This window comes from Pipistrellus hanaki (genome assembly GCF_964339955.1).
Source record: "Pipistrellus hanaki genome assembly, chromosome: 8".
Classification (NCBI taxonomy): Eukaryota; Metazoa; Chordata; class Mammalia; order Chiroptera; family Vespertilionidae; genus Pipistrellus; species Pipistrellus hanaki.
The window spans coordinates 55,123,038-55,140,022 of NC_140510.1; the positions used below are offsets into that span (position 1 = coordinate 55,123,038).

At 52.1% G+C, this 16,985-nt stretch overlaps 1 protein-coding gene across 9 annotated transcripts in view; it reads left to right on the forward strand.

Moving 5' to 3' along the window:
• The window catches only part of HDAC4 (histone deacetylase 4), a 227,139-nt gene extending 222,338 nt beyond the window's left edge, over positions 1 to 4,801 (forward strand). For all 9 annotated transcript variants that reach the window (XM_084892691.1, XM_084892690.1, XM_084892685.1 and 6 more), the window contains 3 exons: positions 2,705 to 2,789; positions 3,705 to 3,846; positions 4,236 to 4,801. In XM_084892691.1, coding sequence (XP_084748817.1) covers positions 2,705 to 2,789; positions 3,705 to 3,846; positions 4,236 to 4,275 — 267 coding nt within the window. In that variant the 3' untranslated portion in view covers positions 4,276 to 4,801. The remainder of the gene's footprint in view (positions 1 to 2,704; positions 2,790 to 3,704; positions 3,847 to 4,235) is intronic.
• Positions 4,802 to 16,985: the final 12,184 nt, after the last annotated feature.

The window sequence follows — 16,985 nt, forward strand, 5'->3', positions numbered from 1 at the left end:
CAGCCAATCAAATTCTCTCAGTCATGATCCTTAAAAATGTTAGTGTGTGCCCTTGACTCGGTCTGTAACCTCACCCTTCCCTGTGCTACCAGGGTGTGGGCTGCTCTGTCTACAGGGGACATCACAGATTAAATGCAGGGCACTCAGATGAACAGGCTTATAAAACATGACTGGCTCATCGGACATTTTAAGTGTGACTGGTGTCTGGTATGTCTGTCTGTAGGTGGGCAGCCCAGCCCCTCCCGGGTCTGTGCAGTCATGACTAGTATTCTTTCCCACTTGTGTCACTGCCACTGTACCGTGCGGCCTGTTTTCTTGGCCATCCTGCTCCTGTGCTGTTTTCTTTGCTCCTTGTGCCTCTTCATTTCTCAGTCCACTGGGTCATTTTCATTCTGCCTTCAGCACAGCCCAGAGTCTCCCTTGGGAAACACTTGTGTGCGAACCTTCCCAGCGTGTTGTTTTACAGCCTTTGTTTCACCCTCCCTGTTGCTCAGTGAGTTTTTCTCTTGGCGTGCGGAAGAGGTCACACCACTGTCTTCCTGCTCCTTTGCCATGAATCCAGCGCTGTCTGGCTGGTGCTGCTCCTCTGACGATAGTTTTGTCCATCTGCTTGTAGAATTTTCCACAGGTTCAATCCAATTTGCCTGAGAGTGGGTTTTCCCTTTAAAATTCCTCAGCTCGGGTCTTGACCCCCTCCTGAACTGAGCGTGGGTACCAGTGGTCCATCAGGATGCCCTCCGTTTGGGCACCTGTGATGATGCCTGCCACTCCCTCAGGTCAGCACCTATTCCAGTCTCCGGGCTGCATCTGGGCCATTTGCAGTTGTTGCTTCCATGCTTGCTTTATAGCTTAAAACTGATCATTTCAATGCCGCAGTCTCTGAGGAGCGGAGCTTTGATTTTTGGGTGCCTTTCAATTTACTCGTAAGTAGCAGAGTTAGCACATGTGTCTCTCAGACATTTCCCTCTGTTGTCACCATCATACCTCAGTGTAGGACAGGGTCACTGCCTGGGAGCCAACCCTGGCACACTGCTGCTAGCAGAAGCGCAGGACACACCGAGGTTCACTCGGTTTTCCTGAGAGCCCTTCTGTTTCCGCCCACAGTGGCCCTGCCGGCCTGTCACCTGAGTCTCCTCAGCTGTGACAACTTCTCAGTCTTTCATGTTCTCACAACTGCCACAGTTTGGGGGAGTGCTGGTCAGGTGTTTTATAGAGTCCATTTATGTTTGTCCGTTTTTCCCCTCATGATTTAGGGGTTAGGGAAGCAAAACCCCAGGGGTCCGGTGCCCTTCCTCACACTTCCTCTCCCGATGCTGTCCACGTGGCTCCTGCTGAAGTTCACCGTGAGGGCCTGGTGATAGTGGGCTTGTCAATGTATGTCCCCACCGTAAAGGTCCTTCGGCTGGAAGTCACTCGTGCAGCCCCGCACGTGCTTTGGGGCAGGTGGGAGGTGTTAGCTCTGTCAGGGGAGGGCTGTGTACTCAGTCACTTTTTATATCAGTGCTCGCTCATGGCTGTTCATGTCAGATTCGGGATTATGATTCAGTATTGCGTCTTGTATTCCGTTTCCTGCTGGCCTTGTGTGTCCCTCGGACGGGCCCTGGCATCTGTCTTTAGCTCTTTTGTACTCTGCACTGGAAGACGCCCAGGCTCCTCCGTGTTCTCCCCGCTGCCCTAGAACAGCCGTGTCTCCAGGGAGCCAGTTCCTTTCATTGGAGGATGGTATTAGAGGCCGAGATTGCTGCTCCTGACCCAAGTGCAGCTCGCTGGCTTCTGTGCTTCATGATCGGGAGGCCATGCTCCTTGGAACTGAGCTGCCAGCACTGGTTGGCAGCCTCGGGCCGGGTGCCCATGGGAGGATCGACAGTTGCTGTGCCTGTCACAGAGCCACCACTGCAAGTGCAGGTCTGCACGCTTCGTGTTTACCTGGCATTATCTCGGGTGCCTCTGTTCTAGCTTTTACCCAGAGCCAAAGCTAAAAACAAAACTGCTTACAGTCGTCTCTGCGATCAAGTTTGTGCATCTGCCCTCCCTGGCTCATCCTGGGGCTCCCGGCTTCCAGCCCACCTGTCCCCAGTGTGTCTCAGTGGGTTCCAGCTTCCACCGAGCCCCCAGGTCTCTCCGGGGTTTGGAGGCTTATCCAGTTATTTAACGTTCTTTTAATCATTGTGTTTTCATGCTCTGTTGCAGCCACTCTGGTTTGCCCTGGGGCCCTCTGGCCTTGTGTGGGTTCCGCTACCTGCCGCCTGCACTTAGGGAATCGCCTAGAGCAGAGGTTCCTTCTGTTCTGCTCAATACTTTTCTTCGATTTACCTTTTCCCCTGTTATTAGAAGAAAACCATCACCAGGGAGTAGTCAAGCATTTTTATTTAAAATACCAGGAATGTGAAAGTGATGTTCCCAAAAAGTGGTAGTTATCCCCCTGATCTCATGCTGAAGTCTGCACCAGCCCCTCCCGGACACCCTCTTTGGCCCTGTTACCTGAGACCACAAGCATCCCTGAGTTTCCTAAGCAAAGTGCCCTAAGGAAAATAAGTTCCCTTTTGTAAAAGTTTATGTGATAAATCTGAAGCCCACATCTGGCTGTTAAACTTACGTTTCTTCGCCGTTGGCAAGTGCACTTAAGACACAAGTGCTGATTGTGAACAGCCTGCTCTGATGTGCACGGGGTTATATTAATCATACAGTCACATGTCTTTTGCAGCTCGATCCTCTCCCAGAAAAGGTTTTACAACAGAGACCCAATGCCAACGCTGTCCGGTCCATGGAGAAGGTCATTGAGATTCACAGTAAGTTGTCCGGGCCAGGTCTCTGGCCGGGAAATTCTCCTGTGGGAGGGAGAGTACCCGACTCCCCGGCCCCGAGTCCCCTGCCCTGGGCTCCTCTCGTGTCACTGCCTGCTGCGTCCTGGGCCTATAAGACAGGCCTCGCTTCCAGCCAGATTTGACGAGCTGGTGGAGACTCTTGTTAAACCCCCACTCACTCCCCACAGCCCACTACAATGTGTCATCACCTCCATGTCACAAAAGAGCCTGCCTCCAGGAGACTGGGAAGTCACTTGCTCCCAGGTCCCCAGCTAGCAGGGTGGGGCCAGGGCGTGAACTGTGTCCTCAGGTCTGGTCTCTTCCCTGGCCCAAGAACCCCACCCCTCCTGCAGACTCAGTGTGGGATGCAGGGCTCCCTATTTCCTAGTACTTCCCATCCAACATCAGGTGCTGGGGACCAGGGGAACTGACACACAGCCAGGTGACTCAGACAGTGTGCTAACTACCCTTGTCACAAAGTGTGCTACTCTTGTTACAAAGCTCGTTTTGTCCTGGGTCCTTAGGATGGCCCAAATTGTGGAGACTGTCCGTCTAGGTGGGTGGAAACCAGGAGTCTCACCTGTGTGTCCTGCACGGGTGTTGGGTCCCTCCTAGCCTTAGTGCTGAGCTATTCCCCTGTCCTGATGAGAAGCCCCTGGGTGCCAGAAAAACACCGAGAGGCTGGCTCTGGGCCAGGCCAGCCCCCCCTGCATGGTCCCCTTACTCTGAGGCCACATAGGAGCACTCCCATGGTCTTGGAAGGTCCAGTTGGGAATTCCCTCCACACTGGATGGCAGTCTTTCCATGCCCCCTCGTGCTCCTAGAGTCAGGGACAGGGTCATGGAGAGCCTGCTGGGCCCAGTCCCGTGGTGTCTGTAACCTAGCGCTTTCCTCACCCAGGCCAGTACTGGCGCTCCCTGCAGCGCCTCCCCTCCACTGTGGCCTACTCCCTGGTCGAGGCCCAGAAGCGTGAGAATGAAGAAGCCGAGACAGTCACCGCCATGGCCTCCCTGTCCGTAGGTGTGAAGCCCGCTGAAAAGAGGTGAGCGCTGCAGGGCCTGGCCTGTGGCACTGCATGGAGGGGACGCCTTCTGAAGGAGAACCGAGTCTCAGCTCCTGCATCTGAGGCCCTCTCAGGCCATGGGGGAATCAAGTGTCCCCATCCAACACATCTTTCCAGTGTGGAAGGCCCTTTGAAACACGGGGTGTAGTGGGGAGCATTTATCCCTGAGCAGGTGGCCCAGTAACACCTGGTTAGGAGCCAGGAATTGAAGGTGGGAGGTGGGAGGTGGGAGGTGGGAGGTGGGAGGGGGAGAGCAGTCCTGTTGGGGGAAGAGGGCCAGACGACAGACAGAGAAGGCCCTGCAGTGCTGCCTCTAACCCTCCATCTGTCCTTTCTCTTTTCTGCCATGTTCCTTTCCACTGCCACAGGCCTGAGGAGGAGCCCATGGAAGAGGAGCCGCCCCTGTAACCATGCCCACAGCTGCGACTCTTGTTTGTCTGTCTGTCTTGAAGCTCCGCCAAGAAAAGTTGCTGTTTCTCTGCATCCTGCCAGGCGTTCTCTCAGAATCCGCAGGTGCGCCAGGGGCCCAGACCCCAGGTCTCACCGGGCAGGGCAGCCTTACACAGAACCCGGGACAGACGCCGGGAAGAGCAGACACCGACATGCAGGGCACCAGGCTCGCCCTCGGCCCCCGTGAGGGATGCCGAAGAGGGAGGAAGCCTGCGGCAGCTCCTGGCAGAGTTGCCCGATTTAGCTGACATGAGGAAAAGAAATGAAAATCAAAGATCTAACAACACAACACAAACTTGATCAAAACTGGTGCTTAAAGTTTGACGATTAATTACCCACAATTCCACAGTCTCCGTGTAAACCACTCATCTTGTAGCTTACTTTTTAAAGAGAACGTTTTCTATCGCTCTGGCCTGCCTCTGTGAACCAGAGCGGTGTGTGGTGGGGTTTGCAGCCGGGTAGGGGACAGAGTGGATGAGCATTTAAGAAAAAAAAAAAAAATGGACAAAAATGGAAATGTGAGCCTGCAAGAGCCGGCTTTGCTTTCTCAAAGCCATCGGAAGATGCAAGTTTGTGCCTTTTTTTTATTGCTCTGATGGATTTTTGTGGCTGGGTTTTCTGAAGTCTGAGGAACAATGCCTTAAGAAAAAAATAAACAGCAGGAATTGATGGGACAGTCCTGTGGCTGGTGGGGCTGGCAGTGCCCATGGGGCAGGAGGCTGCCCCGTGCTGGCCAGGGCTTCGAGAGCAGGCGCAGGCTGCGGCCGGCGGCTCCAGAGGGCTGCCAACCTGCCGCCCTCCTTTTGCTTTATTGTTGTGTAAGAAAAATGGAGGTAGTTCCCAAAAAATGGCAAATACTCTCGGGAGTTTTGAAGTCTAACAAATTTTAAATGAATCCAAAGTGTTCTTTTCTCATACGTCATATAACAGTTGAGCATCTCCATTGGTTGTGAAGCATGTCCTAGGCACACCTTCAGTGTTACGGTTGGAATGCTTTTTATTAAAAGCAAGTAGCATGAAGTACTGCTTAAATTTTAGGTATAAATAAATATATATATGTATAATATATATTCCAATGTATTCCAAGCTAAGAAACTTGATTCTTATGAAATCTTGATAAAATATTTATAATGCATTTATAGGAGAAGTATATATATATATATATATAATAAATGCAGGTTGTCAAGGTCCCTGGGAACGAACGACTTGTGAATTAGCTACCAAGGTGCTTACGGAAAGGGATCTAGTTCGAACTCATGTAGTTTGAAGTCCAGATTGGATCGATTTCAGATCGCCAGCACATTCGCCACTGGCAACTACCACACGTTTGTATTTCATTTTAATTATTTTCTAACAGACCCCTCCCGCTCCACACCTCCACCCACATATGTACCTAGTAAGTTTTTATAGCAAGAAATATAAATTTGCTGTTGATTTTTGTATGAATTTTTCACAAAAAGATCCTGAATAAGCATTGTTTTGTGAATTTCACTTTTTTTTTTTTTTTTTTTTTTTTGCACCATTTAGCAGTTTTCTGAATGGTAATAATGTCTAAACCTTTTTCCTTTCTAAATTTTCGCTTGTACATTTTTTTAACTTTCAACGCGTTTTTTATTGTTTTCACATTTGTTTGTATGGTGAACAGTTTTCTCCAAACGGAACTGCTGCCATCCGAGTTTATTTTCAGAAAGAGCGTCGCCTGCGTGGCGGATCTGGGCTGTCGATGGTGGCAGGCTTCTCCTGCCTCGCCAGTAGTATTACCGGGTGGTGTGTTTCCCTCCGTGGCAGGTGTGGAGAGGGCCACTCGTGACACTGAACGGTTACTTGCCAGACACTGCAGGCCGTCAGCTTTCCTAAAACTCATTTAAACTTCTCTGACCATGTCGTCAGACTAGCTTCAGTTTTCCAAAGACCTTTTAAGCATGTCAGCAATGCATGGCCGGCGCCAGTCCAGGTTTTTCCGCTGCAGCCACGTGGCCCGGCCCTTGCTGCCTGGCGAGCCTGTGGGGACTCCGGACTCCTGAGCAGCGCAGCCAGCCTTTGCTCTTTTTCTCTCTGACAGAAACGGAACGTCACTTTTTACTGGTAACTTATTTTCAGAACTTGAAGCCACCGCTTTCATTCCCAAGTGTGTATTGAGTTCAGACTCGGGGGGGAAATGCAGACCCAGCGTGCCCCAGGAGGGAGCCCCAGCCAAGCCTCCGAGTTTGGTGACATTCACAGGGTAGCTTCTGAGAGCCACTGACACAGTTGGGTGTTGACCAAAGGAATCCAAATGCTTGGATTGGCTTGGTCATGGGGATGCTGTTGGTCAGAAATAGGACAGTGGGTTGAGGTAGGACAAGAGGGTCGTGGAGCACATTTGGCTCCTTTCCCCTCCGGCCACTCTGCCCTGAGGCCCACTTGGCAGGAGGAGCTCAGGAGGGATCGGTGCCATCCTTCCCGGAGTGGCGCAGAGCAGTGCGGGGCCCCGCTGGCGGCTTCTCAGCTCCCTTCTCAAGATCCTCCGGGGACCCCTGCCGCCTGCCTGCTCTGCCAGCCCTGGCTCTCGGGAGGAATGCGACATCTGACCTTTTTACAGATGATCAGATGGCCTGGACCTCTTGGTGGCCACATTCTCCCTGGGGGTTTACTTCCGCTCTCCCAGAGACACCCTGCAGATAGGTCCCGCAGGGAGCCTGTTTCGCTTGTCAGCTCACTCCAGCTTCACAGACGTGCAGAAAGCAGAGCCATGTAGCCTTTTTTTTCTGTGAAGACACTCAGCCCCTCTACACGGCCTCCATCCAGGGCAGATGGCGGAGGGCCTGCCAAGTGTGGGCAGGACCCTGCATGAAGGAGGGCCCTTCCGCCCTCCCTCTTTGGTCCTTGGACCTTAGCCTTTTTCTTCCTTTGCAAAGTCCTTGGGGCACAGGCTGGGGGTCAGCAAGTGAGCACTTTATAGCCCTTCACGGGAAACTGTGATGCCGCGGGCCCGGGTGTCACCGGGCCCTTTCAGTTCTCCCGCCACGACGCATCTGAGCCCCACCAGCAGGCAGCCATCCGGGACTGCACCCGGCTTCCAAAGGGCCTCTTTGTCAACGTGTTTCAGTTTTTCTTTCTTTCTTTTAAAGTCTGTTTCCAGAGGAAGGACCCTTTTGTATCGGTCTGACACTGGGAGTCTGGGTGGCAGCACCAGCCTCAGAGTCGGTTGTTTTCAATTTTCCATCGGAACATTCCTCCTTTCCTGGTCACAGCCGCGTGCTCATTCCATTCTTCTTTTTGTAGACTTTGGGCCCACGTGTTTTATGGGCATTGATACATATATAAATATATATATAAATATATATGAGTATATTTTTTTAAGTTTCCTACACCCGGAGGTTGCATGACTGTACGGCCGGCATGTCTTTATATTGTACACAGATTTGCACGCCGAACTCGGCAGCTTGGGGGAGAAGAAAAATGCCTTTGTGTTCCCCTCTCGTGACATTTGCTGACTCAAAAGATGGAGATTTTTCTGTAACGTAGCAAACCCTTGGAGGAGAGGGGGGAACGTTTGCGTCTTATTGAACTTATTCTTAAGAAATTGTACTTTTTATTGTAAGAAAAATAAAAAGGACTACTTAAACATTTGTCATATTAAGAAAAAAAAGTTTATCTAACACTTGTGACATACCATAATAGAGTTTATTGTATTTATGTGGAAACAGTGTTTTAGGAGAACTACGCAGAATTCAAGTGAACTGCCTGTCTCTTCATTTGATTTGGAGGAGTTTTGTTTTGTTTTGTTTCCTTTGTTTCCTTTATCTTCTTGGGCTGGGGGCGAGGTGAGCACTGCCCTCCTGGCCCCGTGGCCGTTGGTGCCGATGGAGAACCGGGAGGGGCCCAGAGCGCCCCTTTCCGCACAGCGCGTTGCCCTTTTTTATTCCTTTTTAGATCATGTATGGCTAAGATTTCACTTTAAGCCGTCGTGAACTGTGCGAGCACTGTGGTTTCAAATTTTACTTTGCACCGAAAGGAAACCATTTCTTCCTTGTAATGAAGCGAGCTTGTTCCTCGCTCAGCTCACTTTGTCTCTGACATAATTAAAAGTCTCCTATGGAAAGAAAAGAAAGTGGCAGTTTCTGTTTGTTTCTTGGTGTGTGTGCTCCGGTGGTGGAGGCTCTATTTTCCGGTTTCTGAGAATGACACACACAGAACACACACATACGCGGGGGCTGACCCTGTTCACCCGAGAGCTCGTCGCAGGCCCGGGGGTAGCGCCACATCCACCCGACGCCTGTGCCTGCGTGGGCGGGTGCCCCTTGGAGCAGCCGCCTGTTTCTTCTGTAACTTCATCGGTTGTCCCGTTGTCTGGACCTCCCGGGGTCTTTCCTTCGCTCAGTGGGGTCAGAAGTGTTCTCATTTTGTCCTGTCAGGTGGATCTGCACCGGCTAACTGTGTCCTGAAGGCCGACTCCACCTCCCCTTCACCCGGAGCCCAGTTTTTGTACCTCGTCATACAACTTGTTACTCTTGTGGTGTCAATAAAGACAGCATTCATTTCCCTCTCACCTCTGGCCTCTGCCGTGTGCTCTTGTCCTTGCTGGCTCGTGGGCCAGGGACCCCGTGGGGCTGCCCGCCTGCACTCAGCCTGGGATGGGGAGTGCCTGTAGTCCTTGCAGTGTTTTCTCTCCAGACAAACTTTGCAACTCTGGGGAGGTGGGCTGGACATGCCCTCAGAGGAAGACAAGGCCCAAGAGCTAGGCTGGGCCACCTTCCCCCAGCTGGGCACGTGCCCCCTCACAATCTGCAAACCCATGCACAGCCTTAGCTGAGCAATACACTGTCCCCCCCCCCCCAGACCATGCCACCATCTCCTTGGGCTGCCCAGTTCTGGGACTACCTATTGGGGTGAAAGATGGGTAAAGGCAGCCTCCTGGGCAGACCCGTGGTTCTAGCCCACTCCTGGGCCTGTCCAAGGTGCTGCCCCCCCCCCCCCCCACACACACACACACACACACGGCCACTGCCCCTCTGCTAAGTCCGGTTCTTACCTCTCCTTTCTCGGCTGCCACCCAAGGGCACTCGAACATTCTATATACATTACCCCCCAAAGTTTGCTCCCTGGAACCCCCCTAGAATGGGCCACAGAACGAGATATGGGGAGCATATCCTCCCAAGCTGACAGCAAGACACAGGCACAGCTGCCAAGCCACAGCCTGGAGGCCAGGAGTGCTTGGAGTCAGACATGGAGCTGAGGCATTGGGGGCTGGAGGGCTGGAGGGCTGGAGGGCTGGGGGCCTGGAGCTGGAGGGCTGAGGGCCTGGAGCTGAGGCCTGGGGGTGGTTACATGTTCTTCCTACCAAACGCGGGGATGGCAGCTGGTGAGAGGCTACAATATACCCAGGGCCTCTTAAGGCTTAAGGTGGATATTTGTGAGAATATATCCATTTGCCCAAAATGAGAGGATCTTATTCTTAAAGTTCTTATTTCTGAAACCAACTAAAAGTATTTCCAGCTCTCGGCCCAGGAGGCTCCTGAGTGCTGCTTCAATTTTATTAGAATCGAGGTTTATGTGACACATCTTTTGTGTCATTTTATCTCAAAGTGACTTTTTAAAATATATTTTATTGATTTTTTACAGAGAGGAAAGGGAAGGGATAAAAAGTTAGAAACATCGATCAGCTGCCTCCTGCACACCCCCTACTGGGTATGTGCCCACAACCAAGGTACATGCCCTTGACCGAATCAAACCTGGGACCTTTCAGCCCGCAGGCTAATGCTCTGTCCACTGAGCCAAACTGGTTAGGGCTCAAAGTGACTTTTTAATGTATATTACAAAGCGTTGATACTTTCCTACCTTTAAAGAATATGAAATACCACAACCACACTGCGGAGAGAACTCCCAGGGTATATGCCCACCACGGAGACTGAGCAAGTTTCACGGGCAGCTGCGTCAGCCGCTGTGTGTGCAGGGAGGCATCATGTGCCAGGTGAACAGAACTCCAAGCCATACCTTCAAAGACACCCGAGGAGGAAAGGGGAGGAATTGCCCTAAAGTAATGCTGGTGAACAATGTCTTCTCCTTGACAGTGGACGTGGGCGTGACCATGATGACATCACATTTACAACCTCAGCCCACAGAACTCAGAACATCTCAAGGAATTCTGCAACTGTTCCAAAGGAGAATGTGGAATGTTGGGTATTTTCTAGCATATCCTCCCTCAGACCCCAAGAACCAGAAGAGCATCCTGTCCCAGTGTCCTGAGGGACCGGGGCGGGGACATCTGCCTGGCAAAGCCACTGTGGGGGCGCCCTCAGCTTCCCAGGCCAAGGTTTGGGGTGATGCACCCAATACCATGCAGGACTGCTGTGAGGTCACCTAAGCTTAGTGGGCTCCTGGCCATGGAGGCTTTATCGATATGGTTATTGCCCTGTCATATGTTCTGTTATGCAACATAAATCATTGTTAGTAAGATGCTCAATGTGGTTAGAGGAGCTCAAAGCAGTTCCTGGGGGCAGGGGCACCGTGAACCCTGGGCCCCCCAGAACCCCTGCAGTCTCTATTTCCCCAGTAGTCCTCACATTGAGGGGCTGTGACGGGATGGATGGCAGCAGGAGAGGAGCAAGAATAGGGCAGCAGAGGAGAAACCAGAAGCCCGGTGGTCCCAGCCCTTTCCTCAGGGCGGGGGTCCCTGCTAGTGCCCAGGGTCCCTGCTCCTGGGTGCTGTGAGGCCCTGCTGTGTGCCCAGAAGGAATCCCTGTCCTGGGGCAGCCTGGATGCTGGGCAGAGGCTGGACCCGGGGCTGTGCATTCACCAGGGATGTGGCACGGCCAGCCTATAGGGTCTGTCCCATCAGGAGAAGACAGGGACCCCAATGACAGAAGCACATGACCCCGCCGGGGCCTGTTGGAGGCACTGCAGAAACCTGTGATGCAGGTTTTAGGGGAGCAATGCTTTTCCATCTTCTGTGTCTGAAATGTTCAGGCCGCTTGGCAGAGGGCCTGAGGCTGCGTGTGGGTCCTGCCCTGGCAGGTCGGTGTTTGGGTGATGGGACCCCAGTCTCTGCTGCCTCTCCTGGGGTTGGGGACCGTGGGAAGCCACAGCGCCTCCCTGAACTGGGCTCTACTAATGCCCAGTTCCAGTCTAACCCCCACAAACGCTGGCTTGGGGACAAGGCCTCCGGGGAGTGGAGATTAATTAATGCCATTGGCTCCAGGCAGTGTTTTGTAATTAAATATGTCCAGTGCCTTTGACCGTGTGTGGAAACACTTCCACACGCTGTTAACGTAATCTGACGGACTCAAAAAGTCATTGCCAGGAGCCGGGCAGAGTGGGGGTGTTTTCTCCAGGCTTCTCAGCCTGGGGGTGTTGGGTCATGGGACCCTCCCTGCCCGCAACAGGGACAAGACAGGCTGGACACTCTGGACTCCTCAGGCTTTCTGAAGTTTGGGGAGACTTTATCAGCCAGCGGTGCCACAGGGGGGCAGGTGTAGTGTTTGGGGACAGTGGGCGGGATGCCCCCACCCGCTCTGGCTTCCTGGGGAAGCTGGTATAAGCCTGTCACCCCCTTCTGTGATTCCAGGAACTGCAGTAGCATTCAGCTGCCCACCCCTCACCCTTGGCCCCCATTCACCTCTCAGTCCCCAAGCCCTGACCCTAACTATTGTAGAAGAGGATGCAGGTGACAACGGTGGCATTGGCAAATGTCAGACACCTCAAACCATCCCCCCCTGTCGCAGATTTCAAAGGTGAGACTGCTCTCCCCGGGGGAGCCTGCGGTGCTTTCTCCGAGTTCTGAGTCCTTTCCTGCAGTCCACTGCCCTGGGAGCAGCACTGATTTCTGGGCAGTGAGGACGCCTGGGGAGCTCTGGACGGAAGGTGCCCCAGGACCCACCAATGGCTCTCTCTTCTCTCAGTGGCAGCTCAACACTCATCTCTAACCCGCTCAGTGTGGCTTTGCCGGATGCTGGGCACTGTCTGGGTGGACAGGAGAGACTGATGGAGGGGCGCACACTTTGGTGGTGGGAGGTGTGACGTGCTAGAGTGAGAGAAGGCAGAGCAGACAGCAAGGAACAGGAGCCACCCCACCGGTGGGAGACGGGGCAGGAGAAGGAGCACCTGCGCCCATGGCAGGGGCTGGTGAGGTCAGCACAGAGAGCTCCGAGACCACAGGGCTCCAGGGCTCCTTCCTGGAGGTGAGCGCCCAGCGCCTCAGGCCCTAAAATGGCCTGGTCTTCACACTCCCTGGGGCTTGGCCCACCCCAGCGGGCCTTCCCTTGGTTGGTCAGAGCCCCAAGCTTGTAGTGCCTCAGCCTGAGATTGTGATTCACTGGGGATAATGATGTTCCAGGGACTGCAATTATGCGTAGATATTTGACTCAATTAAAACCGCCAGCAGTCTTGAGAAGCAGGCGTTGTTCTTTGCAGAATAATCCGGGGCTCCCAGAGGCTAAGACCCTCAGTAACAGGCTGTCCCTGGTCCCAAAGCTGCCGGCTACGCCGCGTGGCCCCCAGCGGGATCACCACGTGGATAGTTGCACCTCATTCTCTGTAACTTTCCAGCTAGAAGACTTTAAAGTTGCTCAAGGCCACCGAAACCGGTTTGGCTCAATGGTAGAGCGTCAGTCTGCGGACTGAAAAGTCCCGGGTTCGATTCCGGTCAGGAACATGTACGTTGGTTGTGGGCACATCCCCAGTAGGGGGTGTGCAAGAGGCAGCTGGTCGATGTTTCTCTCTCATCGACGTTTCTAGCTCTCTATCTCTCTCCCTTCCTCTCTGTAAAAAATCAATAAAATATATTTTAAAAATAATAAAATAAAATAAAATAATAATAAAGTTGCTCAAGGCCTTTTCACAGGCTTGCTGGGGCAGTGGGGAGGGGGGTGTGGGGATGGGAGGAGGGAGGGTGTCCTGGCCTTTAAATGCAGAATGTAGAGCTTTCCCTCCGTACCTGCCAGCAGTGAGGGCCAGCCAACTTTGTGCCCTTGGAGAGGCTCGCGGGGAGAGGGGGCCATAGCAACAGCTGATAACCATGCCAGACCCTTTCCACGTGTTTTCCTCCACTGCAGGTCCTCTTGTCCAAACACCACGGGCTGAGGTGAATGGCAGTGAGCACGGAGACGTGCCGGTGGAGGGGGAATACACTCTGTCCCTCCCCGGTTGCAGGTGTTGCAATATCATCTCCTGCCCCACGCCTTCCACAACTTGGGAAAAGTCTTGAGGAGCAAACCAGCGACGTGTTTGACACCGCTCCTTCTTTCAGCAGGTCTTTGTTTCTTCAGAAATACAGGGACATCCTGTCTGCCTCTTAGACGTTCCCAAGCCTCCCACAGCCTCTGCGTGTGGCCTGCCAGCCGTGCAGGAAAGGCTGCCGTGCTGTCTGGGTTCCTGGTGTGTTAGCCTTGTTGCACCAGCTCCACGCCGCTCTGAAGGCTTTTCTGCTTCACCTCCCAGAGGCCCCGCTGAGCCAGTTTTGTGTACGGGGCACAGGTACATCTCCAGAGACTCCCATCAGTGTGTGTGCTGCTTTGTGGTCGGTTTATTTGACTTCAACGTTATTTTCTATACCCGTTTTTTTTTTATCGACATAATTGGCACATTGCTGGTATTTTCTCTCCTGTTTTAACTGGAAACACATACGAATAAATATTAATAGGTAAAGGTCCCGGTTTGTGGGAAAGAGTGTTTATAATTTCAAAACAGCTAATAAATGAGTTCAGCAAGGGGACTGGATACCAGATCAACATACAAAGATCACTTGTATTTCTATAAACTAGTAGCAAACAGAAAACGAAACGAAGACAACAACTCTACTCACAATTGCATCGAAACAGAGTGAGGAGACTTAAGAATAAACCCAGTGAAGAAAGTGCAGCTTTTTTACATTAAAAACTAAACACTGCCCTCACTGGTTTGGCTCAGTGGATAGAGCGTCAGCCTGCGGAATGAAAGGTCCCAGGTTCGATTCCGGTCAAGGGCATGTACCTTGGTTGCGGGCACATCCCCAGTAGGAGGTGTGCAGGAGGCAGCTGATTGATGTTACTCTCTCATTGATGTTTCTAACTCTCTATCCCTCTCCCTTCCTCTCTGTAAAAAAATTAATACAATATAATTTTTTTTTTTAAATACAAAAAACTAAAACACTGCTAAGAGAACGCAGGGAGACGTGAAATTTGAGAGACACTCCATGACTAAGGACTGGAAGACCCAAGACTGTAATTCTCCCCAAAGTGGTTTGTAGAGTCAGCAAAATCCAAGAAGGATCTCAGGATTTTTGGGGAGTGGGGTTGGAGTGGTAAGAATTGCCAAACTGACCATAAAATTTACTTGGAAATGCCAAGGACTCACAATATCAAAAACAATTTTGAAAAAGGACAAAATTGGAGCATTTATACCATCAGACTTTGAAACTTGTTCTAAAAGCTGCAGTAATCATGGCTAATAGCATAGGGTAAGTATATACATTAATGGAATAAAACTTAAAGTTCATAAATAAATGATTGCATTTGTGGCCACCTGATTTTCAACTAAGGTGCCCAGAAAATCAACAGGGGAAGGGTCCTTTCAGCAAGTGGAGCTGGGCATGCAGTGCACCACAGGCAAGGAGATGACTAGACCCTCTCCGAGTGGATTCCAGACCTGATTTTAAATTCTTAGACAAAGACACGAGAGGAAATGTCGGGGACTTTGGCTTAGGCAAAATGTTCTTAGAAGTGAGACTAAAAGCATGATCCATAAAAGAAAAAATGACGAGTTGGGCTTCATCAAGATGAAAAACATTTGCATGTCACTAGACATCATTAAGGAAATGAAAAGCCACACACTTGGGAAAAGGAGCTACAAATGATGTATCAGAACTTGTGTCTAGCCTGGCCAGTGTTGCTCAGTGGTTGAGCATGAACCGAGAGGTCGCTGGTTGGATTCCCAGTCAGGGCACATGCCCGATTGCAGGGCCAATCTCCAGTAAGGGAGCGTGCAGGAGGCAGCCGATGGATGTTTCACTCTCATTGACGTTTTATCTCTTTCCCTCTCCCTTACTCTCTCTCTCTAAAATCAATAAAAACATACTTTAAAAAAAAAAAAAAGAACTTTTGTCCAGGATAAATAAAAATCTTTTACAACCTCAAAAGAAGATAAACAATCCAATTTTAAATGGGCACGAGATATAAATAGCTATTTCACCGACGAATACGTACAGATGACTAATAAGCACGTGGACAGATGCTTAATATCATCCGTCCGGAGGGCGGACGCACTCAGCCCTCCACACCCCCTGGAACGCTGTTATCAGAGACAGTCCCCGGGCGACGAGGACTCGGAGCCTGCGCCCTCCCTCCTCTGAGCTGCTGGGAAGGTCAGAGGGAAGGCCACTTGGGAAACAGCTGGGCGGTTCTTCTAAATGTTAAGAACAGACTTACTAGAAACACACACTCAAACAGCTGGTCTGTGAACCCACTGCCACTGCTGAGCTACCCACTAGTGACAGCGATCTGTGGGGACAAGATCCCAAGGAGAAGAGGGACAGCGACTGGTCCCAGTGGAGGCCGAGGGCTGAGAAAGCCTCCGGCGTCCTCCTCGCACACTCGAAGGCGAAAATGGATGTGGTGTGTTCATACCGTGGAACATGCATCAGCAGGGCTACACAGGAACTGCTCTGCACCCCTAAACTAGATGACTCTCACAAACGTAATGCTGTGTGAGGAAAAGCCAGGTACAAAGCAGCAGAGTGTGTGTGCGTGCAGAAAAGCCACCTCACGACCCCTTGGCAATGGGCCGGGAGACCCCGGGGGATGATGGTGTTGCTCTCAAATCCGTCAGGGGCAAAGCAGACACACCGTCCGCGGTCCACCTAGCTCGATACTGTGCTGGTGATGGAAGCTGTTTCATGCTGGGGGCACATTTTTAAAAAGGACAAGACCGACAGTGTGACTCGCAGCAACTCTCCTAGGAGTACACCTGCTGTGGCCTGAGTAACCGAGTCCCCCCAAATGCACGTGCTGACATTGAACTCCCGGAGTGATGATAATAGGAGGTGGTTGGGTCCCGGGGTGGAGCCCTCATGAGTGGGGTTAGCGCCTTGATAAAAGGCATGTTTATCAGGGCGCAGAGGCCCCTGCCCCTCTCCACATGAGGACACAGCTAGGAGAAGGCATGTCTGAGTCGGGAGGACGACCCTCACCAGACCCAAACCTTCCAGCGCCTCCGCTCAGACTTGCCAGCCTGCAGAGCCGTGTGACAGAAATGCCCGTGTCGCTAAGCGCCCAGTCTGTGGCATTTATCATAGCAACGCATGTAGATTCGTAACCCAGAGACACGGGGACACATGTCCACCGAGGGCGCGTACAAGTTAGCCCCCAGTGGCCTATTCCTCAGGGACTAACAGCCACCATGTCCACTAACTGGTGACCGGGAACAAATGTGGTTTGTCCACAGCGGGTGCCGTCCGGGGACAGAAAGTGCTGACGGCAGCTCCAGCCTAGCTGAAGGGCAACGTCGTCCATGCGGAAGTCAAGTTCAAGAACCCTCACACCGTGGGATGCCATTCACACTCCGTGTCCAGGACGGGCCGGTGAGGGGCTGCGGGCCTGGCTCCCAGCGGGACTGGGGGCCTGCGGCAGGAGGCAGAGGCTGAAACCGATTGTGCTGATGGTTGCAGAACTCTGTGAAAGTCCTGAAAGCCACTGCATGGCACACGCACAGGGTGC